The sequence below is a fragment of the Brachionichthys hirsutus genome, chromosome 4 (assembly GCF_040956055.1).
Source record: "Brachionichthys hirsutus isolate HB-005 chromosome 4, CSIRO-AGI_Bhir_v1, whole genome shotgun sequence".
In the NCBI taxonomy this organism is placed as follows: domain Eukaryota; kingdom Metazoa; phylum Chordata; class Actinopteri; order Lophiiformes; family Brachionichthyidae; genus Brachionichthys; species Brachionichthys hirsutus.
Window position 1 is genome coordinate 406,694 of NC_090900.1, and position 25,987 is coordinate 432,680.

Below are 25,987 nucleotides of genomic sequence, written 5' to 3' on the forward strand. Positions count from 1 at the left end.
CTCTACTACTAAATTAGAGTAGCTCTAATACTAAATTGGAGTAGCTCTAATATTAAATTGAAGGAGCTCTACTACTAAATTAGAGTAGCTCTACTACTAAATTAGAGTAGCTCTACTACTAAATTAGAGTAGCTCTAATACTAAATTGAAGGAGCTCTACTACTAAATTAGAGTAGCTCTACTACTAAATTGGAGTAGCTCAAATACTAAATTAGAGTAGCTCTACTACTAAATTGGAGTAGCTCTACTACTAAATTGAAGGAGCTCTAATACTAAATTAGAGTAGCTCTACTACTAAATTGGAGTAGCTCCACTACTAAATTGGAGTAGCTCTACTACTAAATTAGAGTAGCTCTACTACTAAATTAGAGTAGCTCTAATACTAAATTGAAGGAGCTCTACTACTAAATTGAAGGAGCTCTACTACTAAATTGGAGTAGCTCTACTACTAAATTGGAGTAGCTCCACTACTAAATTGGAGTAGCTCTACTACTAAATTAGAGTAGCTCCACTACTAAATTGGAGTAGCTCTACTACTAAATTGGAGTAGCTCTAATACTAAATTAGAGTAGCTCTACTACTAAATTGGAGTAGCTCTAATACTAAATTAGAGTAGCTCCACTACTAAATTAGAGTAGCTCTAATACTAAATTAGAGTAGCTCTAATACTAAATTAGAGTAGCTCCACTACTAAATTGGAGTAGCTCTACTACTAAATTAGAGTAGCTCTACTACTAAATTGGAGTTCCTCTACTACTAAATTAGAGTAGCTCTCCTGCTAAATTAGAGTAGCTCTACTACTAAATTGGAGTAGCTCTACTACTAAATTGGGGTAGCTCTACTACTAAATTAGAGTAGCTCTACTACTAAATTAGAGTAGCTCTACTACTAAATTGGAGTAGCTCTACTACTAAATTGGGGTAGCTCTACTACTAAATTAGAGTAGCTCTACTACTAAATTAGAGTAGCTCTACTACTAAATTAGAGTAGCTCTACTGCTAAATTAGAGTAGCTCTACTACTAAATTAGAGTAGCTCTACTACGAAATTAGAGTAGCTCTAATACTAAATTGAAGTAGCTCTACTGCTAAATTAGAGTAGCTCTACTACTAAATTGGAGTAGCTCTACTACTAAATTGGAGTAGCTCTACTACTAAATTAGAGTAGCTCTACTACTAAATTAGAGTAGCTCTACTACTAAATTAGAGTAGCTCTAATACTAAATTGAAGTAGCTCTACTACTGATTAGAGTAGCTCTAATACTAAATTGAAGGAGCTCTACTACTAAATTGGATTAGCTTTAATGCTAAATTGAAGTAGCTCTACTACTGATTAGAGTAGCTCTAATACTAAATTGAAGGAGCTCTACTGCTGATTAGAGTAGCTCTACTACTAAATTAGAGTAGCTCTAATACTAAATTGGAGTAGCTCTAATACTAAATTGAAGGAGCTCCACTACTAAATTAGAGTAGCTCTACTACTAAATTGGAGTAGCTCTACTACTAAATTGAAGGAGCTCTAATACTAAATTAGAGTAGCTCTAATACTAAATTGGAGTAGCTCCACTACTAAATTGGAGTAGCTCCACTACTAAATTAGAGTAGCTCTACTACTAAATTAGAGTAGCTCTAATACTAAATTGAAGGAGCTCTACTACTAAATTGAAGGAGCTCTACTACTAAATTGGAGTAGCTCTACTACTAAATTGGAGTAGCTCTAATACTAAATTGAAGTAGCTCTACTGCTGATTAGAGTAGCTCTACTACTAAATTAGAGTAGCTCTAATACTAAATTGGAGTAGCTCTAATACTAAATTGAAGGAGCTCTACTACTAAATTAGAGTAGCTCTCATACTAAATTGAAGTAGCTCTACTACTGATTAGAGTAGCTCTACTACTAAATTAGAGTAGCTCTAATACTAAATTGGAGTAGCTCTAATATTAAATTGAAGGAGCTCTACTACTAAATTAGAGTAGCTCTACTACTAAATTAGAGTAGCTCTACTACTAAATTAGAGTAGCTCTAATACTAAATTGAAGGAGCTCTACTACTAAATTAGAGTAGCTCTACTACTAAATTGGAGTAGCTCTAATACTAAATTAGAGTAGCTCCACTACTAAATTGGAGTAGCTCTACTACTAAATTGGAGTAGCTCTAATACTAAATTAGAGTAGCTCCACTACTAAATTAGAGTAGCTCTAATACTAAATTAGAGTAGCTCTAATACTAAATTAGAGTAGCTCCACTACTAAATTGGAGTAGCTCTAATACTAAATTAGAGTAGCTCTACTACTAAATTGGAGTAGCTCTAATACTAAATTAGAGTAGCTCTAATACTAAATTAGAGTAGCTCCACTACTAAATTGGAGTAGCTCTACTACTAAATTGGAGTAGCTCTAATACTAAATTAGAGTAGCTCTACTACTAAATTGGAGTAGCTCCACTACTAAATTGGAGTAGCTCTAATACTAAATTAGAGTAGCTCCACTACTAAATTGGAGTAGCTCTAATACTAAATTGGAGTAGCTCTACTACTAAATTGGAGTAGCTCTACTCCTAAATTAGAGTAGCTCTAATACTAAATTAGAGTAGCTCCACTACTAAATTGGAGTAGCTCTAATACTAAATTGGAGTAGCTCTACTACTAAATTGAAGGAGCTCTAATACTAAATTAGAGTAGCTCTAATACTAAATTAGAGTAGCTCCACTACTAAATTGGAGTAGCTCTACTACTAAATTGGAGTAGCTCTAATACTAAATTAGAGTAGCTCTACTACTAAATTGGAGTAGCTCTACTACTAAATTGAAGGAGCTCTAATACTAAATTAGAGTAGCTCTACTACTAAATTGGAGTAGCTCCACTACTAAATTGGAGTAGCTCTACTACTAAATTAGAGTAGCTCTACTACTAAATTAGAGTAGCTCTAATACTAAATTGAAGGAGCTCTACTACTAAATTGAAGGAGCTCTACTACTAAATTGGAGTAGCTCTACTACTAAATTGGAGTAGCTCCACTACTAAATTGGAGTAGCTCTACTACTAAATTAGAGTAGCTCCACTACTAAATTGGAGTAGCTCTACTACTAAATTGGAGTAGCTCTAATACTAAATTAGAGTAGCTCTACTACTAAATTGGAGTAGCTCTAATACTAAATTAGAGTAGCTCCACTACTAAATTAGAGTAGCTCTAATACTAAATTAGAGTAGCTCTAATACTAAATTAGAGTAGCTCCACTACTAAATTGGAGTAGCTCTACTACTAAATTAGAGTAGCTCTACTACTAAATTGGAGTTCCTCTACTACTAAATTAGAGTAGCTCTCCTGCTAAATTAGAGTAGCTCTACTACTAAATTGGAGTAGCTCTACTACTAAATTGGGGTAGCTCTACTACTAAATTAGAGTAGCTCTACTACTAAATTAGAGTAGCTCTACTACTAAATTGGAGTAGCTCTACTACTAAATTGGGGTAGCTCTACTACTAAATTAGAGTAGCTCTACTACTAAATTAGAGTAGCTCTACTACTAAATTAGAGTAGCTCTACTGCTAAATTAGAGTAGCTCTACTACTAAATTAGAGTAGCTCTACTACGAAATTAGAGTAGCTCTAATACTAAATTGAAGTAGCTCTACTGCTAAATTAGAGTAGCTCTACTACTAAATTGGAGTAGCTCTACTACTAAATTGGAGTAGCTCTACTACTAAATTAGAGTAGCTCTACTACTAAATTAGAGTAGCTCTACTACTAAATTAGAGTAGCTCTAATACTAAATTGAAGTAGCTCTACTACTGATTAGAGTAGCTCTAATACTAAATTGAAGGAGCTCTACTACTAAATTGGATTAGCTTTAATGCTAAATTGAAGTAGCTCTACTACTGATTAGAGTAGCTCTAATACTAAATTGAAGGAGCTCTACTGCTGATTAGAGTAGCTCTACTACTAAATTAGAGTAGCTCTAATACTAAATTGGAGTAGCTCTAATACTAAATTGAAGGAGCTCCACTACTAAATTAGAGTAGCTCTACTACTAAATTGGAGTAGCTCTACTACTAAATTGAAGGAGCTCTAATACTAAATTAGAGTAGCTCTAATACTAAATTGGAGTAGCTCCACTACTAAATTGGAGTAGCTCCACTACTAAATTAGAGTAGCTCTACTACTAAATTAGAGTAGCTCTAATACTAAATTGAAGGAGCTCTACTACTAAATTGAAGGAGCTCTACTACTAAATTGGAGTAGCTCTACTACTAAATTGGAATAGCTCTAATACTAAATTGAAGTAGCTCTACTGCTGATTAGAGTAGCTCTACTACTAAATTAGAGTAGCTCTAATACTAAATTGGAGTAGCTCTAATACTAAATTGAAGGAGCTCTACTACTAAATTAGAGTAGCTCTCATACTAAATTGAAGTAGCTCTACTACTGATTAGAGTAGCTCTACTACTAAATTAGAGTAGCTCTAATACTAAATTGGAGTAGCTCTAATATTAAATTGAAGGAGCTCTACTACTAAATTAGAGTAGCTCTACTACTAAATTAGAGTAGCTCTACTACTAAATTAGAGTAGCTCTAATACTAAATTGAAGGAGCTCTACTACTAAATTAGAGTAGCTCTACTACTAAATTGGAGTAGCTCTAATACTAAATTAGAGTAGCTCCACTACTAAATTGGAGTAGCTCTACTACTAAATTGGAGTAGCTCTAATACTAAATTAGAGTAGCTCCACTACTAAATTAGAGTAGCTCTAATACTAAATTAGAGTAGCTCTAATACTAAATTAGAGTAGCTCCACTACTAAATTGGAGTAGCTCTAATACTAAATTAGAGTAGCTCTACTACTAAATTGGAGTAGCTCTAATACTAAATTAGAGTAGCTCTAATACTAAATTAGAGTAGCTCCACTACTAAATTGGAGTAGCTCTACTACTAAATTGGAGTAGCTCTAATACTAAATTAGAGTAGCTCTACTACTAAATTGGAGTAGCTCCACTACTAAATTGGAGTAGCTCTAATACTAAATTAGAGTAGCTCCACTACTAAATTGGAGTAGCTCTAATACTAAATTGGAGTAGCTCTACTACTAAATTGGAGTAGCTCTACTCCTAAATTAGAGTAGCTCTAATACTAAATTAGAGTAGCTCCACTACTAAATTGGAGTAGCTCTAATACTAAATTGGAGTAGCTCTACTACTAAATTGAAGGAGCTCTAATACTAAATTAGAGTAGCTCTACTACTAAATTGGAGTAGCTCCACTACTAAATTGGAGTAGCTCTACTACTAAATTAGAGTAGCTCTACTACTAAATTAGAGTAGCTCTAATACTAAATTGAAGGAGCTCTACTACTAAATTGAAGGAGCTCTACTACTAAATTGGAGTAGCTCTACTACTAAATTGGAGTAGCTCCACTACTAAATTGGAGTAGCTCTACTACTAAATTAGAGTAGCTCCACTACTAAATTGGAGTAGCTCTACTACTAAATTGGAGTAGCTCTAATACTAAATTAGAGTAGCTCTACTACTAAATTGGAGTAGCTCTAATACTAAATTAGAGTAGCTCCACTACTAAATTAGAGTAGCTCTAATACTAAATTAGAGTAGCTCTAATACTAAATTAGAGTAGCTCCACTACTAAATTGGAGTAGCTCTACTACTAAATTAGAGTAGCTCTACTACTAAATTGGAGTTCCTCTACTACTAAATTAGAGTAGCTCTCCTGCTAAATTAGAGTAGCTCTACTACTAAATTGGAGTAGCTCTACTACTAAATTGGGGTAGCTCTACTACTAAATTAGAGTAGCTCTACTACTAAATTAGAGTAGCTCTACTACTAAATTGGAGTAGCTCTACTACTAAATTGGGGTAGCTCTACTACTAAATTAGAGTAGCTCTACTACTAAATTAGAGTAGCTCTACTACTAAATTAGAGTAGCTCTACTGCTAAATTAGAGTAGCTCTACTACTAAATTAGAGTAGCTCTACTACGAAATTAGAGTAGCTCTAATACTAAATTGAAGTAGCTCTACTGCTAAATTAGAGTAGCTCTACTACTAAATTGGAGTAGCTCTACTACTAAATTGGAGTAGCTCTACTACTAAATTAGAGTAGCTCTACTACTAAATTAGAGTAGCTCTACTACTAAATTAGAGTAGCTCTAATACTAAATTGAAGTAGCTCTACTACTGATTAGAGTAGCTCTAATACTAAATTGAAGGAGCTCTACTACTAAATTGGATTAGCTTTAATGCTAAATTGAAGTAGCTCTACTACTGATTAGAGTAGCTCTAATACTAAATTGAAGGAGCTCTACTGCTGATTAGAGTAGCTCTACTACTAAATTAGAGTAGCTCTAATACTAAATTGGAGTAGCTCTAATACTAAATTGAAGGAGCTCCACTACTAAATTAGAGTAGCTCTACTACTAAATTGGAGTAGCTCTACTACTAAATTGAAGGAGCTCTAATACTAAATTAGAGTAGCTCTAATACTAAATTGGAGTAGCTCCACTACTAAATTGGAGTAGCTCCACTACTAAATTAGAGTAGCTCTACTACTAAATTAGAGTAGCTCTAATACTAAATTGAAGGAGCTCTACTACTAAATTGAAGGAGCTCTACTACTAAATTGGAGTAGCTCTACTACTAAATTGGAGTAGCTCTAATACTAAATTGAAGTAGCTCTACTGCTGATTAGAGTAGCTCTACTACTAAATTAGAGTAGCTCTAATACTAAATTGGAGTAGCTCTAATACTAAATTGAAGGAGCTCTACTACTAAATTAGAGTAGCTCTCATACTAAATTGAAGTAGCTCTACTACTGATTAGAGTAGCTCTACTACTAAATTAGAGTAGCTCTAATACTAAATTGGAGTAGCTCTAATATTAAATTGAAGGAGCTCTACTACTAAATTAGAGTAGCTCTACTACTAAATTAGAGTAGCTCTACTACTAAATTAGAGTAGCTCTAATACTAAATTGAAGGAGCTCTACTACTAAATTAGAGTAGCTCTACTACTAAATTGGAGTAGCTCTAATACTAAATTAGAGTAGCTCCACTACTAAATTGGAGTAGCTCTACTACTAAATTGGAGTAGCTCTAATACTAAATTAGAGTAGCTCCACTACTAAATTAGAGTAGCTCTAATACTAAATTAGAGTAGCTCTAATACTAAATTAGAGTAGCTCCACTACTAAATTGGAGTAGCTCTAATACTAAATTAGAGTAGCTCTACTACTAAATTGGAGTAGCTCTAATACTAAATTAGAGTAGCTCTAATACTAAATTAGAGTAGCTCCACTACTAAATTGGAGTAGCTCTACTACTAAATTGGAGTAGCTCTAATACTAAATTAGAGTAGCTCTACTACTAAATTGGAGTAGCTCCACTACTAAATTGGAGTAGCTCTAATACTAAATTAGAGTAGCTCCACTACTAAATTGGAGTAGCTCTAATACTAAATTGGAGTAGCTCTACTACTAAATTGGAGTAGCTCTACTCCTAAATTAGAGTAGCTCTAATACTAAATTAGAGTAGCTCCACTACTAAATTGGAGTAGCTCTAATACTAAATTGGAGTAGCTCTACTACTAAATTGGAGTAGCTCTACTACTAAATTGGAGTAGCTCTACTACTAAATTAGAGTAGCTCTAATACTAAATTAGAGTAGCTCCACTACTAAATTGGAGTAGCTCTAATACTAAATTGGAGTAGCTCTAATACTAAATTAGAGTAGCTCTAATACTAAATTGGAGTAGCTCTAATACTAAATTAGAGTAGCTCTACTACTAAATTGGAGTAGCTCTAATACTAAATTGGAGTAGCTCTAATACTAAATTGGAGTTCCTCTACTACTAAATTAGAGTAGCTCTACTACTAAATTGGAGTTCCTCTACTACTAAATTAGAGTAGCTCTACTACTAAATTGGAGTAGCTCTAATACTAAATTGGAGTAGCTCTACTACTAAATTGGAGTAGCTCTACTACTAAATTGGAGTAGCTCTAATACTAAATTAGAGTAGCTCTACTACTAAATTGGAGTAGCTCTAATACTAAATTGGAGTAGCTCTAATACTAAATTGGAGTTCCTCTACTACTAAATTAGAGTAGCTCTAATACTAAATTGGAGTTCCTCTACTACTAAATTAGAGTAGCTCTACTACTAAATTAGAGTTCCTCTACTACTAAATTGGAGTAGCTCTACTACTAAATTAGAGTAGCTCTAATACTAAATTAGAGTAGCTCTACTACTAAATTGGAGTTCCTCTACTACTAATTGAACTCTCACGTCTGGTCTGTGCAGCACCAAGGCACATTTAATACGATCTCTGAAGAACCATCCTGTGATCACTTCTGCAGTTTTGTGATGAATGAAACAAATTCCCCAAGCAACTTCAGGAAGGTCAACACCAGCCTGCACGTTTTCCTCCCACATTCTCCAGACCTGCTTCTATTTTTGAGGGAAGTAGTTCTGGTGCCGAATCGCTGGGCTCCAAATGAAGTCACAACTTTCAGGACAATCAAAACTTTTATTGCGACCACTCAGCTGCTGAATGCGTCTGACGAGTGGAGCGGCAAAGAGCATGAATAAAACCAAGTTATTCTGTGCAAATTAAAGTGGAACATCTCAACTGCCTGAGTGCAGAGCAACCCCCCCCCCCCCCACCGACCCTCTATTCACATCTGTTTTGTTGCTCCTGATGTGTCACCATGCATTAGACCCTAAATGTGCTCAGAGAATGTCCCCCAGCTCCAGGAGGCTTTCAGCATTCGCCACACAATAACAGAATGAATATTTTACACAGGATTGGTACAGCCACTTCCTGTCTCCTGCAACGCCGTGAAGAACAACGATTTTACACAGCACTCCCAAGCAAAGCAGCGAGCCCAACGCCAAAAACGTTGGTTCAAAGACAAAGCAACTTTGAACAAAGTGGCAATGTCAAAGGGAATGAATACAACGTTCCTCCTCAGACGACATTCCACATCAGCCACACCTTGTTCTTTATCAGGAACAACAGCAGAAATCAATAACGATGCTTAACAGCCGCAAGGTCGCCGACAGTAAGAATAAAATGAGTCAATGGCAGCAGGGCTGCTCTCAGATCAGTCTTCAGCCAGAATGAGAGTGAGAAGGTCTGCTGTCAATGGTCAGCAGACAGGAGGGAGCAAAACGACGCCTTTAAGATCAGGGTCACCCCTCACAAAGTGGTGCATAAGGGTGATCAATACACACGTCTTACTAAAGAACGGACTGTCAGATGTGAAGGGACAAGATTCGAATGACTATAACGTTTGTTTGTTTAAAAAACACTCCTAAAAACACGAAAGACGATCCATGTCCGTCTGCAGGACAGACACTCCAGGTTCCTGACAAGACGGCATCCCACAGGAGAAGTACTGCAGCCATTTACGGTTCATTGTCAAACACACCTGAACACGTGGAGAGGAGGAGCTGGGGAACCGGCACTAACTCAGAGCGGCATCAGCAAATCAGTATCTCTGACGCTGATCCATTACAGTAGCTCAGAAAACATTCCCATCTTTGAAATATCGTTGTGCCCAACTATGGACACGACAGCGCCAGGACAGCCGGACGTTATGGAGCGGGGCTCGATAAGTCCTGCTGACCGTGCTGCATGAGCCGCCATCGTTTCACACGGTTTTACACACTTCAGCGATTTGCAATACAAACTAGGAGATAAAAGGGTGTGTCGTTTCTGCTCCTTGACTGTAAATATGCAAATGAGTTACACGGAGTAGGTCAACATTTAATATCTGTGCTTTAGACGATGCTCTCGCAGCAGAGTCAGGGTGCAGCTTCTGCTGCTGCGATTCCCTCTTAGCCATTAAAAACTAGCAGCGATGGCTCATCAGCTGCAGGGTCAAGGGTCAAGGGTCAGCCCAGCGTCCCAGGGGGGAGCCCAAAGAGCACGAGCCCTGAGCCTGTCATTAACCCCCAAACGCTCTGTCGTGTGAGGTGATGTGAGGGGTGTCCTCAGACTCCTCACCTCATAGTGGGCCACCCTCTGGGACTCGGAGATGAGCTGAGCGCTGCACACTTTGCAGTAGCTGTCTGTGAAAAGCCTTTGGTCCAGCTCTGTTGACTTCATCTGGAGAAAGACACAAGCACAGCCATGGTCACTGGCCGGGACGCCCTCGGAGATACCGACTGAAAGATCGACCGGCAGGAATTGGTGCCGTTCGTGCCGGGCGATGTGTTGAAACGCGAGTAATTCCATTTGTTTTCTATTGATTTGAGATTTCTGCTGTCACTCTGAAGCCTGCTTGGGCATGTCTGCAGAGAGCCGAGACAAACAAGACGTACTGGAACAAGTGAACAATAATCTGCCTTTAGAATTCCATCCCAGTCACAATCAACATTCTGGGTGCAGACATGTCAAATATATATATCAATATCAAACTAAACCTTTAGCCAAGTAGAATACTAATAAATCTGATGATGACGAATAACTAAGACCAGAGCTCTGCAGCTCTGCTGGAGGAAGAGGAGCAGAAGAGAAGAGCCTTTTTTCTTCCTTTCCTCGGACACTCTGAGCCAGCTCGGCTCTTCTCTCGGACCAGTTCAGGCCGGCTTCCATTAGGGGCTCACTTTTCCTATTTGGAAGCTGTCAGGCTCACCTCATCCTCATTTACATTGGAACGTCTTCATTAGGACATTAGCATCATGTCGGTCTCTGCAGATAGAAGAACTCTAAAGTCCAAGACTAGCAAATTGCCACAAACACGCAGCTAGTTTGAGAAATGATGCGGATGGAGGACAACCTGTACTATTCTGTATGAATTCTCTCTAGAAACTCGAGGTCTGCAGGCGTCACATCCTCTCTGAGTGTCAACGTGATGCTCTGAAGCTCTAAAGCACACAGTTGAAGGGAATTTCCGTATTGAATGGGATTCCACAACGTGATTACACGCCGACATCACAACAGGGAGCACCACATTTATGTTTGTATCATTATTACTGATTCACTTGAACGCCTCACCTGGTGACGACACATAATGACGCAGGTAAACATGGGCTTAGATTGGCTGGGGCAAATCCCCGCCTACAGGAGACGTAATGACGTGTTGAAGCAGGAAACGCCGGCATTCCGCCATGATGCATTCACGAGACGCACGGTGGAATCCAGCGCTGATATCCGATATAACTGTACTGATCTGCATATTATATAAATGTCTTAACCTTGACCCACATTCACCTCATTGAATACGCACCCACGAAGGAGAACAAGAACCGGAAGAGGGTTTGGTAGAACCCTACACGCTGCATCATCAATGTCATCAGGTGACGGATGATGATGAGGGGAACAAATGATTAGGGAGTACAGTATTCTTCTCCTGCACCTGTGTCTTCTTTATACTATCAGGAAATAGGAAGCATAAAGGAAATAAAGTATCTTTGACGATCAATTTGTCATTTGTGAAGCAATCAATCATTGCCTGGACCAGGACTGAAGACCTAAGGTATGATTGCCTCCGCCGAGGCGAGGTGGCGGTTATGTAACATCCCCGACGCAGCGGTGGAGCTAGCGGGCCGCTCGCTGCTCCGCGCCGACCGGACTGCAGCTTCAGGCAAGGCCAAAGGCGGAGGTTTGGCGCTGTACGTTCACAACTCGTGGTGTTCTGCTACGAACGTGATCGGAACATTCTGCTCCCCCGACCTGGAATATCTTGCAGTGAAATGCAGACCGTTTAAACCGGCTAGAGAACTCAGCTCCGCTGTGATCGTAGCGGCCTACATACCACCGCGTGCTAATGCTAAGCTAGCGCTGGAGGAGCTGTAATGCCTGGTAAGCAGCCAGATGGACGCTAATCCAGAGGCCGCTGTGATTGTAGCTGGAGACTTTAACCACGTGGAACTAAAAGCTGTGCTCCCCAAATTCCACAAATTCATCACCTTCCCCACCAGAGAACACAACATTCTGGATCAGGTCTACTGCAACATCCCGGGGGCCTACAAGGCTGTAGCAGCCCCCCACCTGGGTATGTCTGACCTCATCTCAGTGAACCTGATCCCTGCATATAAACCGCTGATCTGCAGGACTAAACCCACCACCAGGACCGTGCAGGTCTGCACCGAGGAGGCTTCCTCAGCCCTGCAGGACTGTTTTGAGCACACGGACTGGGAGGTATTCAAAGAGGATGCAGATTTTGAGGATTACACGTCATCTGTGCTTTCCTATGTTCACTTCTGCACTGATGCTGTCCTTCCCCCAAAGACGATCACGGTTTTTCCTAACCAGAAACCGTGGGTGGACAGCACAGCACTGGGCGATGGTGGCGCAGGTGGTTGAGAGGGTCGTCCTATGATCGGTTTGATTCCCGGCTCAGGCACACTGTCGTTGTGTCCTTAGGCAAGACACTTCACCCACATTGCCTGGGCGCATGCACAGGCGGCGACCAGCAGCAGACTACAGTTGTAGAAAGTGTAACTGCTGTAAACCAAATTGCCCACCAGGTCTCAGCCTGAGGTGCAGCATCAGCCGCTCGTCCTGCAGCTGCACCAGGTCTCCTCAGCCTGAGGAGGATCAACATCAACAAGGCTGCGGGACCAGATGGCGTGTCAGGCCGGACACTGAAGACGTGTGCTGACCAACTGGCAGGGGTTTTCCTGGACATCTTCAACCTGTCCCTGCAGCTGTCCACCGTCCCTGCCTGCCTTAAGTCCTCCATCATTGTGCCGGTACCCAATAAATCATCCATCTCCTGCCTCAACGATTACCGCCCTGTTGCTCTGACTCCGGTGGTGATGAAGTGCTTCGAGAGGATCCTCCTTAAACACATCAAGGACGCCGTCCCTGCTGGCTTGGACAGCCTGCAGTTCACCTACAGGGGGAACCGCTCCACGGAGGACGCCGTCTCGCTGACACTGCACTCGGCCCTGACTCACCTGGAGCAGCCTAACACCTACGTCAGGATGCTGTTTGTGGACTTCAGTTCAGCTTTTAACACCGTCCCACCGGACATGCTGGCTCTGAAGCTCCACAGCCTGGGACTGTCTCCACCGCTCTGCTCCTGGGTCAGGGACTTCCTCAGCAACCGGCCCCAGGTGGTGAGGATAGGAGACACCACATCCTCCCCTCTGATCCTGAACACTGGGATGCCCCAGGGCTGTGTTCTCAGCCCTGCTCTCTTCACCCTCTTCACCCACGACTGCTCTGCATCCACTCCACAAACCTGGTTGTGAAGTTTGCTGACGACACCACTGTGGTGGGTCACATCTCCAACAACGACAAGACCCACTACAGAGAGGAGGTCCAGAACCTGATGCTGTGGTGCTCGAGGAACAGCCTTGTTCTGAACACCAGCAAGACCAAGGAGGTCATAGTGGACTACAGGAGGTCCAGGAGGACTGAACACGCCCCCCTGTGCATACGAGGGGAAGCAGTGGAGCGTGTGGAGAACATTAAATTCCTGGGCATCCACATCTCCTCTGACCTCTCCTGGACACTCAACACCAGACACCTGGTGAAGAAGACCCAGCAACGGCTCTTCTTCCTCAGGAAGCTGAAGCGGGCTGGACTCTCCTCTGTGCTGCTTGAAGACTTCTACCGGGCCACGATAGAGAGCATCCTGTGTCTCAGTGCGACCGTGTGGTACGGCAGCTGCACGGCGCAGGACAGGAAGGACCTATCACGGGTGGTGAGGACAGCTCAGGGGATTGTGGGTCACCGTCTGCCTGATTTGGACTCTGTTTACACCTCCAGAGTCCAGAGGAGGGCCAGACGCATCGCCACAGACCCCACCCACCCGGGCCACAGACTGTTTGTCCCGCCCACAGACCCCACCCACCCGGGCCACAGACTGTTTGTCCCGCCCCCATCAGGGAGGCGGTTCAGGACAATAAGAAGCAGCACAGCGAGGCTCAGGAACAGCTTCTTCCCCCGAGCTGTGATTACGTAACATAAAACTGAACATATATGTATGACTACAGATATGTATAATGTTATCTCACTAAGAAAATAAAAGTGGAGCTGCATTTCAAAATAAGAGAAAATAAATAAAATGTGAAAATTGTGCATGTTCAAATAAAGTGCTTACCGGTAATTTCAGAAAAAAATAATAAAATGAGCAAATCTTTAATTTCCCCCCATCAGGCGTCCCACATGATGCTGACTGGAAGACATCCTGCCTCTATCATTCTGCAGCGCAGCTTTCAGGGTGGTAAGTCAAATTGTAATGGCATACTTTGACATCCCAACAACGAGCTGCTACTTTGTGTTTGTTGTGGCCGAAGCGCTGTGACCGATCTGCTGAGTGAAAGCATTAGCTAAAGCGCCGGGCAGGCTGCCTGCACCTCAGTAACAGAATCAGCTTGGTGTCTGGCCAAACAGGCATTCAGGGCCAACGTCGCGTCTGCTCGGCCTCATCAGACTAAATCAGGGGTGCTCAGACTTTTTCAGCATGCGAGCTGCTTATAAAATGACCAAGTCACAAAGATCTACCCACTAAAAAAATGCAAAACATAGAATTATTTTCAAATATATATCGAGGATTCTTTATTAACAGTGTATGCTGATGTACCCTGCGTAACGGCATGAGCCAATATTGCACAACACAATTTAATTAACTATGAACATTTTTTGTATTTACATCAGTTTACTTTGATGACTTGCAGTGACTTGAATCAGGGATGCGTAGTCTGGCCAGTCGCTGCTGACTCAGCCTCAAGCACACATCCAAATGTTCATCGGTCTGGTGGAACAGGACTTGGACTTGATGATCTTCATGTGGGGACAGGCTGACTCGCATAAATAAGTGGAGCTGAGTAATGCAGAGAAGGAGGCAGCACATGTCCTCATGTTGGGGGACGTTTCCTCCAGAATTGTCCACGAGGTCTTGACTTCAGTTCGAAGTCGGCTTGAAGAGTCAAAATCTCATTTTCCACCCCAGAAGAGTTCAGGAAAACAGCATCATGAGAAAAAATTCCACCTCCCATTCCGTATAGAAGTGATATGTTTTTGCCTTCTTACTTGGTCCAGCAACCACACTCATTTTCGATGGTGATAAACGTTCATTTGTTTTGAAGAAAAAAGCGGAGATAACTCGTGACTAGCTTGCTAGTTTGGCTGCACTTAGCACCTTTTTGCGCATGTGCGGTGACCTAAAGGTCAGAAAAAATAAGTTGTCATCTGACTGGCTGCCGTGCATGTCAATCAAGAAATATGTCTTGCGATCGACCGACTTTACCTTCGACCGGTCGATTGCGATCGACGTAATGGGCACCCCTGGACTAAATCCTTGCAGTTTGGGCACAGGAGCAAACTCCCATCATCCAAGAAAATGCTGTTACACCTTGAAGTATCGTAGCACACACCTGTCGCAGGAGGCTGCAGCGCTTACTCGTTGTTCAATCCCTGCATACCTGAATAAACACCTCCACAGATTTAGTGACACCCACAGCCACAACACTAGAGGGAGCTCAAACAACAACCTGATTACCCCCTCCTACAAGATTAACATGGGTAAATCATCTTTTTACAATACTGCCCCCCAAGGGTGGAACTGTTTGACTCCTGCCCTCAAAACATGCACCTCTTTGGCCTCCTTCAAAACGGCCCTAAAAATGTGTGTGACGTGTATAACGTGTGTAACATGTGTGTAACATGTGTAAAGTGTGTAACGTGTGACGCGTGTAATATGTCCATACGTGTGTAACATGTGTGTAACGTGTGACGTGTGTAACGTGTGTGAGGTGTGTGACATGCATGACGTGTGTAATGTGTGTGACATGTGTAACATGTGTGTAAAGTGTGTGACGTGTGTAACGTGTGTAATGTGTGTGACATGTGTAACATGTGTGTAAAGTGTGTGACGTGTGTAAAGTGTGTGACGTGTGTGACGTGTGTGACTTGTGTAACGTGTGTAACATGTGTGATGTGTGTAACGTGTGTGTGATGTGTGTAACGTGTGTGACGTGTGTAACATGTGTGTAATGTGTGTAAAGTGTGTGACTTGTGTAACATGTGTAAAGTGTGTGACTTGTGTAACGTGTGTAGCGTGTGTGATGTGTGTAACATGTGTAGAGTGTGTGACGTATGTGACTTGTGTAACGTGTGTAACATGTGTGTAAAGTGTGTGACGTGTGTAATGTGTGTGACGTGTGTAACATGTGTGACTTGTGTGTAACGTGTGTAACATGTATGTAATGTGTGTAACGTGTGTGACATGTCTAACATGTGTGTAATGTGTGTAACATGTGACTTGTGTGTATGTGTAACGTGTGTAACATGTGTGTAACGTGTGTGATGTGTGTAACGTGTGTGACTTGTGTAAAGTGTGTAACATGTGTAAAGTGTGTAATGTGTGATGTGTGTGACGTGTGTAACGTGTGTGTAATGTGTGATGTGTGTAAAGTGTGTGATGTCTGTGACTTGTGTAACGTGTGTAACATGTGTGTAAAGTGTGTGACGTGTGTGACTTGTGTAACGTGTGTAACATGTGTGTAAAGTGTGTGACGTGTGTAATGTGTGTGACGTGTGTAACATGTGTGACTTGTGTGTAACGTGTGTGTAATGTGTGTAACGTGTGTGACATGTCTAACATGTCTGTAATGTGTGTAACGTGTGTAACGTGTGACTTGTGTGTAACGTGTGTAACGTGTGTGACTTGTGTGACGTGTGTGACGTGTGTGTAATGTGTGATGTGTGTAAAGTGTGTAATGTGTGATGTGTGTGACGTGTGTAACATGTGTGTAATGTGTGATGTGTGTGACATGTGTGATGTGTGTGTGATGTGTGTGACGTGTCTAACATGTGTGTTGTGGCAAATAAATCAAAATTAATCTGAATGCCACGGTGGGCTAAGTCGAGGGGGTTAAAACATTGAAGACGCGCACGCGGTACGTTGCACAGGCCTTGACAGATTTATTTGCTCCGGATTGCAGAAAGAACAGCTGGAGGGCTTACTTGTTTGCTGTTGTATCGATTGTCCTTAAATACCTCCTTTCCCCCGTGCAATCCTTCAATGGTTCATCTGGCTGGTACCCTGCTTCTCCTGCGGTCCTGCGTTTACGGTTATGCGGTCAACAAAAAGTTTCTTCCCACGCTCACCCCACCACCATTACAAGGCCACACACACTGACACCGCACAGGTGAGCGCACACAAATAAAACCTCCACACCGGCTGTGCCACGCCCCAATCACCGTGGCTTGGACGCACACTCGCCCGGTGCGCACACACCCAGCGCGCACACATTTGCTCTTACAATGTGTGTAATGTGTGACGTGTGTAACATGTGTGTAACGTGTGTGTAACATGTGTGTAATGTGTGACGTGTGTGATGTGTGTAATGTGTGTAACGTGTGTAACATGTGTAACGTGTGTAACGTGTGTTCCATGTGTGACGTGTGTGATGTGTGTAACGTGTGTAACGTCTGTTCCATGTGTGATGTGTGTAAAGTGTGTGACGTGTGTAATGTGTGTGACGTGTGTAACATGTGTGACTTGTGTGTAACATGTGTGTAATGTGTGTAAAGTGTGTAATGTGTGTAACGTGTGTAATGTGTGACTTGTGTGTAACGTGTGTAACATGTGTGTAACGTGTGTGAAGTGTGTAACATGTGTGTACAGTGTGTAACGTGTGTGACTTGTGTAACGTGTGTAACATGTGTAAAGTGTGTAACATGTGTAAAGTGTGTAATGTGTGACGTGTGTAACGTGTGTGTAATGTGTGATGTGTGTAAAGTGTGTGATGTCTGTGACTTGTGTAACGTGTGTAACATGTGTGTAAAGTGTGTGACGTGTGTGACTTGTGTAACGTGTGTAACATGTGTGTAAAGTGTGTGACGTGTGTAATGTGTGTGACGCGTGTAGCATGTGTGACTTGTGTGTAACGTGTGTAACATGTGTGTAATGTGTGTGTAATGTGTGTAACGTGTGTGACATGTCTAACATGTGTGTAACGTGTGTAACATGTGTGTAACGTGTGTGACGTGTGTAACATGTGCGTAAAGTGTGTAACGTGTGTGACTTGTGTAACGTGTGTAACATGTGTAAAGTGTGTAACATGTGTAAAGTGTGTAATGTGTGATGTGTGTGACGTGTGTAACGTGTGTGTAATGTGTGATGTGTGTGATGTGTGTAAAGTGTGTAATGTGTGATGTGTGTGACGTGTGTTCCATGTGTGACGTGTGTGATGTGTGTAACGTGTGTTCCATGTGTGATGTGTGTAACATGTGTGTAACGTGTGTACCGTGTGTGATGTGTGTAACATGTGTGTAACGTGTGTAACATGTGTGTGACGTGTGTACCGTGTGTGACGTGTGTAATATGTGCATACGTGTGTAACATGTGTGTAACGTGTGACGTGTGTAACGTGTGTGAGGTGTGTGACATGCATGACATGTGTAATGTGTGTGACATGTGTAACATGTGTGTAAAGTGTGTGACGTGTGTAACGTGTGTAATGTGTGTAACATGTGTGTAAAGTGTGTGACGTGTGTAACGTGTGTAACATGTGTGATGTGTGTAACGTGTGTGACGTGTGTAACATGTGTGTAATGTGTGTAAAGTGTGTGACTTGTGTAACATGTGTAAAGTGTGTGACTTGTGTAACGTGTGTAGCGTGTGTGATGTGTGTAACATGTGTAAAGTGTGTGACGTATGTGACTTGTGTAACGTGTGTAACATGTGTGTAAAGTGTGTGACGTGTGTAATGTGTGTGACGTGTGTAACATGTGTGACTTGTGTGTAACGTGTGTAACATGTGTGTAATGTGTGTAACGTGTGTGACATGTCTAACATGTGTGTAATGTGTGTAACATGTGTGTAACGTGTGACTTGTGTGTATGTGTAACGTGTGTAACATGTGTGTAACGTGTGTGACTTGTGTAACGTGTGTAACATGTGTAAAGTGTGTAACATGTGTAAAGTGTGTAATGTGTGTGTGACGTGTGTACCGTGTGTGACGTGTGTACCGTGTGTGACGTGTGTGATGTGTGTAACGTGTGTAACATGTGTAACATGTGTGTGACGGGTGTAACGTGTGTGACGTGTGTACCGTGTGTGACGTGTGTGATGTGTGTACCGTGTGTAACGTGTCTAACATGTGTAACATGTGTGTGACGTGTGTAACATGTGTGTGACGTGTGTAACGTGTGTAACATGTGTAACATGTGTGTGACGTGTGTAACATGTGTAACATGTGTGTGACGTGTGTAATGTGTGTAACATGTGTAACATGTGTAACATATGTGTGATGTGTGTAACGTGTGTAACATGTGTAACATGTGTGTAACATGTGTGTGATGTGTGTAACATGTGTGTGACGTGTGTAACGTGTGTAACATGTGTAACATGTGTGTGACGTGTGTAACGTGTGTAACATGTGTGTACCGTGTGTAATGTGTCTAACATGTGTAACATGTGTGTGACGTGTGTAACGTGTGTAACATGTGTAACATGTGTGTGACGTGTGTAACGTGTGTAACATGTGTAACATGTGTGTGATGTGTGTAACGTGTGTAACATGTGTAACATGTGTAACATGTGTGTGACGTGTGTAACATGTGTAACATGTGTGTGACGTGTATAACATGTGTAACATGTGTAACGTGTGTAACATGTGTATAACATGTGTAACATGTGTAACGTGTGTAACATGTGTAACATGTGTGTAACATGTGTGTAACATGTGTAACGTGTGTGATGTGTGTAACGTGTGTTCCATGTGTGATGTGTGTAACATGTGTGTAACGTGTGTACCGTGTGTGATGTGTGTAACATGTGTGTAACGTGTGTAACATGTGTGTGACGTGTGTACCGTGTGTGACGTGTGTAACATGTGTGTGATGTGTGTAACATGTGTAACATGTGTAACATGTGTGTGATGTGTGTAACATGTGTGTAACGTGTGTAACATTTGTAACATGTGTGTGATGTGTGTAACATGTGTGTGATGTGTGTAACATGTGTAACATGTGTAACATGTGTGTGATGTGTGTAACATGTGTAACATGTGTAACATGTGTGTGATGTGTGTAACATGTGTGTGATGTGTGTAACATGTGTAACATGTGTAACATGTGTGTGATGTGTGTAACATGTGTAACATGTGTAACATGTGTGTGATGTGTGTAACATGTGTGTAACATGTGTAACATGTGTAACATGTGTGTGATGTGTGTAACATGTGTAACATGTGTAACATGTGTGTGATGTGTGTAACATGTGTAACATGTGTAACATGTGTGTGATGTGTGTAACATGTGTGTAACATGTGTAACATGTGTAACATGTGTGTGATGTGTGTAACATGCTGCTGTTCAGCACAGCTTTCAGGCGCTGCATTAAACACCAGCAGAAGCTGCTTGTGTGAAGAAAGCCGCCAAACTGGAGCCATCTTGTGGCTTCCAGGAGGAGCTGCTGATTCTATCCTGCTGCTTCCCAGGGGAGAGAGAAACTTGAACGGAGCCACGTGGAGATGGAGCTCAGAGCGCCTGCTCGGTGAAATGCTGCATTATTCTTGTTCTCATCGCGCTGGAGGCTGAAGGTTCATATCTGGTCTTTAGTGCTGCAGGAGAAAAGGAAGGCTCCTCTTTCAAACGGAAAGATGACCAGATTGAACAAAGGAGCTGCACTTTTAAAAAGAAACAACCGCCTCTTTACGAACGATGCGTTTCTATACTGTCTGTTCACAATGGCCTGAGCTTTAGTTAATGATGATCTATTCAGGAAAGACATCTGGTCTGGTATCCTTTAGAAAACTTCACATGCAGCCGAAACTATTTCAAGATTCAAGATGCTTTATTGTCATTATGCGAGCATAATAAAATCGTGAGAAGGCCCACGGCTTAAGGCACACATCATAACATAAACTAAATTCTCTCTCTTAAGAAACAATATATATACACAGAAACAATATATATACACAGAGAAAGTGAGAATCACAGGCAGTAGTGCAGAATAGCAGCAGCAGCAACAGGGCCGGCATAAAGCGTCCCAGATCACTACAAGGGAACGACTGCTTTCACAGCTCGGGGGAAGAAGCTGTTCCTGAGCCTCGCTGTGCTGCTTCTTATTGTCCTGAACCGCCTCCCTGATGGGGGCGGGACAAACAGTCTGTGGCCCGGGTGGGTGGGGTCTGTGGAGATGCGTCTGGCCCTCCTCTGGACTCTGGAGATGTAAACAGAGTCCAGATCAGGCAGACGGTGACCCACAATCCCCTGAGCTGTCCTCACCACCCGGGATAGGTCCTTCGAAGAAATCATCTCTGTGCAGAGGTCATCGTGTCGAAAGATAAAGTCACTACCGTGACTTGGACATCAACAGCACCACATTTGATCATCTTTTTTCAACCGCAGACTGAACGTCATCTTAAAACTGCTCAGGTGACAGAAAACAAATGATTTGGACATTTTAAGCTATTTCACGGACATTCTTTGGTTGTTTGAGACAAATGTATATTTTTGGTCCTGAATATTAAATAAAGAAATTAAGATGAAAAAATGGTGGGAAGTGATTTTTGTTGTTGAATATTTTAAGTTTAAAGCTGACGTTATTATCTGATTTCCTGATGGTTTAAGTTGTAGGGAATTTCCATAGTAGATGGGATTCCACAACGTGTTTACATGCCGACAGAACAACAGGGACGCACCACGTTTAGTTTGTTATTGTAATGACTGATTTCAATTGAACGCATCACAACAGTGACATCACACAACACAGATAAACATGGGCTTAGATTGGCTGGGGCAAAGTCCCGCCTTCAGGGGACAGAATGACGTGAGGACGAAGCAGGAAGCGTCTTCATTCCAATGAAGCGCGGGCACGAGAGCTGTGTTGGAATCTCAGCGCTGATATCTGAACTAACTTGTACTGATCTGTTAATTATATAAATGTCTTAATCTAAACCCACATTCTCCTCATTGAATACGCACCCACAACGGAGAACAAGAACCGGAAGAGGGTTTGGTAAAACCCTACAGAAACCAACAGCAAAATTACGCAGCTGCCTTTTTTAATACATCAAAATCAAACCCTCTTCCTCTTGTGGTATTTTACTCTTTCAATTGTTTGATTTTTTTTTATGGGGGGTCATATTCAGTATTTTATCCACAAAGTTGCATAATAATAACATAAAGAATCGAGTCGTTGCATGCAGCTCTAGCACGTGTTCAGCATCTTTATTCTCATGAGCTGCACAATAAGCACCCCCACATAAAAAAGACCTGACCTCTGACCTCCAGTCTCCTGCTGTTGATGATGTCTGTGCCAGCAGAGTCCTGTTAGCCTTCCACATGGGTGAGGAGGGTGCGTTTAGCTCCTTCCTCTCCATCTCTGCGTCTAAATCCTGCACCTTAAATGTCACCTTGAGAGAATGGTGCAGCCGTTCTCCTGCATGCCGAGCAGCCCGCGACGGGCCGAACCCGAACCCTAACCCGAACCCTAACCTCTATCAGGCTGACTGACCTCATTACTGGATATCACAATCACAAAGGTGGCGATTTAGAAGTCACATATTGCACAATTAACCTTGTTTTGAAACTGGAGCAGACGGCCTGTCTTCAGCTGGAGCATCTGGTCATACAGGAGGCGTGTGTGTGTGGGGGGGGGGGTCCCAGAAACTGTTTATGAAACGTAAGGGCAATCTGCACCACACTGGCCCGCTTTACTTTGAAACCCTGTGTGCACCGCCCCGCCCCGCCCCGCATGGCACCGCCCCGCATGGCACCGCCCCGCATGGCACCGCCCCGCCCCGCACGGCACCACCCCGCACGGCACCGCCCCGCACGGCACCGCCCCGCACGGCACCGCCCCGCACGGCACCGCCCCGCACGGCACCGCCCCGCACCGCCCAATCAGCCGCCGCTCCGCTCCGTCTCCCGGCGGGCGGCATGCAGCAACAATTTCGGTGAAGACAAAAATCAGCATGCAACACGACGCCATGGCTTCCCCCGCAGTAAAGCATCTCCACAAAGTCCCACGCACGCGTACTGTCACGGACGGAGTGCAGGAGGAGACGGGGCAAGCAGGTGACTGTACCTGTAACTCCACGCTGTAGCTCTGGCAGCCGTGCGTCTGGAACGCCGTCAGATGGTGGTGCACTAGGGAAACGGTGTAATCCATTCACCGGAGGATGCTGAGCAGCGGCAGCCTGAGCGGGAGACGCGTCTGCTGCTGGCGGCGGTCCGACGCTCCGCCGGAGTCCAACGCGGCGCGCGCCGCCTGCTGCGCTCCCATTGGCCGCGCGGAGCTCATCGGACGCGTCAGTTCGCTTGAGGCAGGGCAGGAAGTTCCTGCTCTGCACCCAAAACCATTCACGCACGCAGCCTGGCGGAAAGACTCGTGTGGTGGTAAAGTACTTATACTCCATTGTCTGGAGTATTGTTTGTGAGTTTGATTAAACGACTTCAAAGAAAGAAAGAGAAAGTACATCTGCAGAAAGGTCAGATGCACGGACGGCACTTCAAAAAGGAGTTCAGCATCTTATTAACTGCGTTCAGGGACATGATACGGTACGCAAACAAGAGAGGGAAACCAGAGCCCAGTGTGTGTGTGTGTGTTGGGGGGGGGGGGGAGAGGGGGGGAGAGGGGGGGGGGTCATCATACGGCAAACCTTTAAGAAGTTAAAGTCGTAACACAAATGATGTTTGGCGTATGTGCTATGAATTGTCATACCAAGTGGCAGCCGGCCTGCAGTCTCATATACCAGTACTACCAGTCTCATATACCAGTACTACCAGTCTCATATACCAGTACTACCCGTCTCATATACCACTACTACCAGTCCCCCTAAAATACACCTTTTAGGGGGACAGAAACGGAGATAGTCATCACGACTCTCTCCGGATCAACCCCCCCCTCCTTTTTTTTGTCCACCTATGTTGCACGTTTTAATTGCTTTAGTAATTTATTGTAATTTATGTAAGTTATTTATTGTCATTTTGCATCAGTGGTGTAATTTATTTTAGATTAATTGTTAGTTTGCACTGGCGGTGTAAAAACATTTTATTTTTGTTTTTCTAATGTTACGTTGCATCAATTGCGTAATTTAATATTGGTTTTATTTTTATTTGTATTGTTAAATGTCGATGATTTATGTACGAAGGACTTTCAACGGAAACAAGACCGCAAGGGCTTTTTAGAAATGCTCCTCTTAGACAGGATGTTTGACGTTATTTGTACTGTAATACATGCTACTGTTTGACTGTACTTGTACTCTAACATTCTATCTAATAAATATATTCATCATCATATACCAGTACTACCAGTCTCATATACCAGTACTACCCGTCTCATATACCAGTACTACCCGTCTCATATACCAGTACTACCAGTCTCATGTACCAGTACTACCAGTCTCATATACCAGTACTACCCGTCTCATATACCAGTACTACCCGTCTCATATACCAGTACTACCAGTCTCATATACCAGTACTACCAGTCTCATATACCAGTACTACCCGTCTCATATACCAGTACTACCCGTCTCATATACCAGTACTACCCGTCTCATATACCAGTACTACCCGTCTCATATACCAGTACTACCAGTCTCATATACCAGTACTACCAGTCTCATATACCAGTACTACCCGTCTCATATACCAGTACTACCCGTCTCATATACCACTACTACCAGTCTCATATACCAGTACTACCCGTCTCATATACCAGTACTACCCGTCTCATATACCAGTACTACCCGTCTCATATACCACTACTACCAGTCTCATATACCAGTACTACCAGTCTCATATACCAGTACTACCAGTCTCATGTACCAGTACTACCAATCTCATATACCAGTACTACCCGTCTCATATACCAGTACTACCAGTCTCATATACCAGTACTACCAGTCTCATGTACCAGTACTACCAGTCTCATATACCAGTACTACCAGTCTCATATACCAGTACTACCAGTCTCATGTACCAGTACTACCCGTCTCATATACAAGTACTACCAGTCTCATATACCAGTACTACCAGTCTCATGTACCAGTACTACCAGTCTCATGTACCAGTACTACCAGTCTCATATACCAGTACTACCCGTCTCATATACCAGTACTACCCGTCTCATATACCAGTACTACCAGTCTCATATACCAGTACTACCAGTCTCATATACCAGTACTACCAGTCTCATATACCACTACTACCAGTCTCATATACCAGTACTACCAGTCTCATATACCAGTACTACCAGTCTCATATACCAGTACTACCCGTCTCATATACCAGTACTACCAGTCTCATATACCAGTACTACCAGTCTCATATACCAGTACTACCAGTCTCATATACCAGTACTACCCGTCTCATATACCAGTACTACCAGTCTCATATACCAGTACTACCAGTCTCATATACCAGTACTACCCGTCTCATATACCAGTACTACCCGTCTCATATACCAGTACTACCAGTCTCATATACCAGTACTACCCGTCTCATATACCAGTACTACCCGTCTCATATACCACTACTACCAGTCTCATATACCAGTACTACCAGTCTCATATACCAGTACTACCAGTCTCATATACCAGTACTACCAGTCTCATATACCAGTACTACCCGTCTCATATACCACTACTACCAGTCTCATATACCAGTACTACCAGTCTCATATACCAGTACTACCAGTCTCATATACCAGTACTACCCGTCTCATATACCAGTACTACCAGTCTCATATACCAGTACTACCAGTCTCATATACCAGTACTACCCGTCTCATATACCAGTACTACCAGTCTCATATACCAGTACTACCAGTCTCATATACCAGTACTACCCGTCTCATATACCAGTACTACCAGTCTCATATACCAGTACTACCCGTCTCATATACCAGTACTACCAGTACTCGTAGTTGTAGTGGTGACTGCAGCAATGGCTGTGAATGACTATTTTTCTGTATCTTTTATTGAACCGTTCATATGTTTTCTTCCATTTTATGTCCCGTGTCGTGGATCATTCACAGAGGCAAGGACGAAGGCGTTCAAAACGTTGAGACT

The 25,987-nt window shown here is 42.6% G+C and overlaps 1 protein-coding gene across 1 annotated transcript in view; it reads right to left on the reverse strand.

Annotated features, from left to right (window-relative positions):
- Window positions 1-23,082, reverse strand: part of LOC137893138 (zinc finger matrin-type protein 4-like) — a 140,733-nt gene extending 117,651 nt beyond the window's left edge. The window contains exons 1-2 of the mRNA XM_068738582.1: window positions 22,999-23,082; window positions 10,005-10,106 (exon numbers count right to left, since the gene is read on the reverse strand). Coding sequence (XP_068594683.1) covers window positions 10,005-10,106; window positions 22,999-23,082 — 186 coding nt within the window. The remainder of the gene's footprint in view (window positions 1-10,004; window positions 10,107-22,998) is intronic.
- Window positions 23,083-25,987: the final 2,905 nt, after the last annotated feature.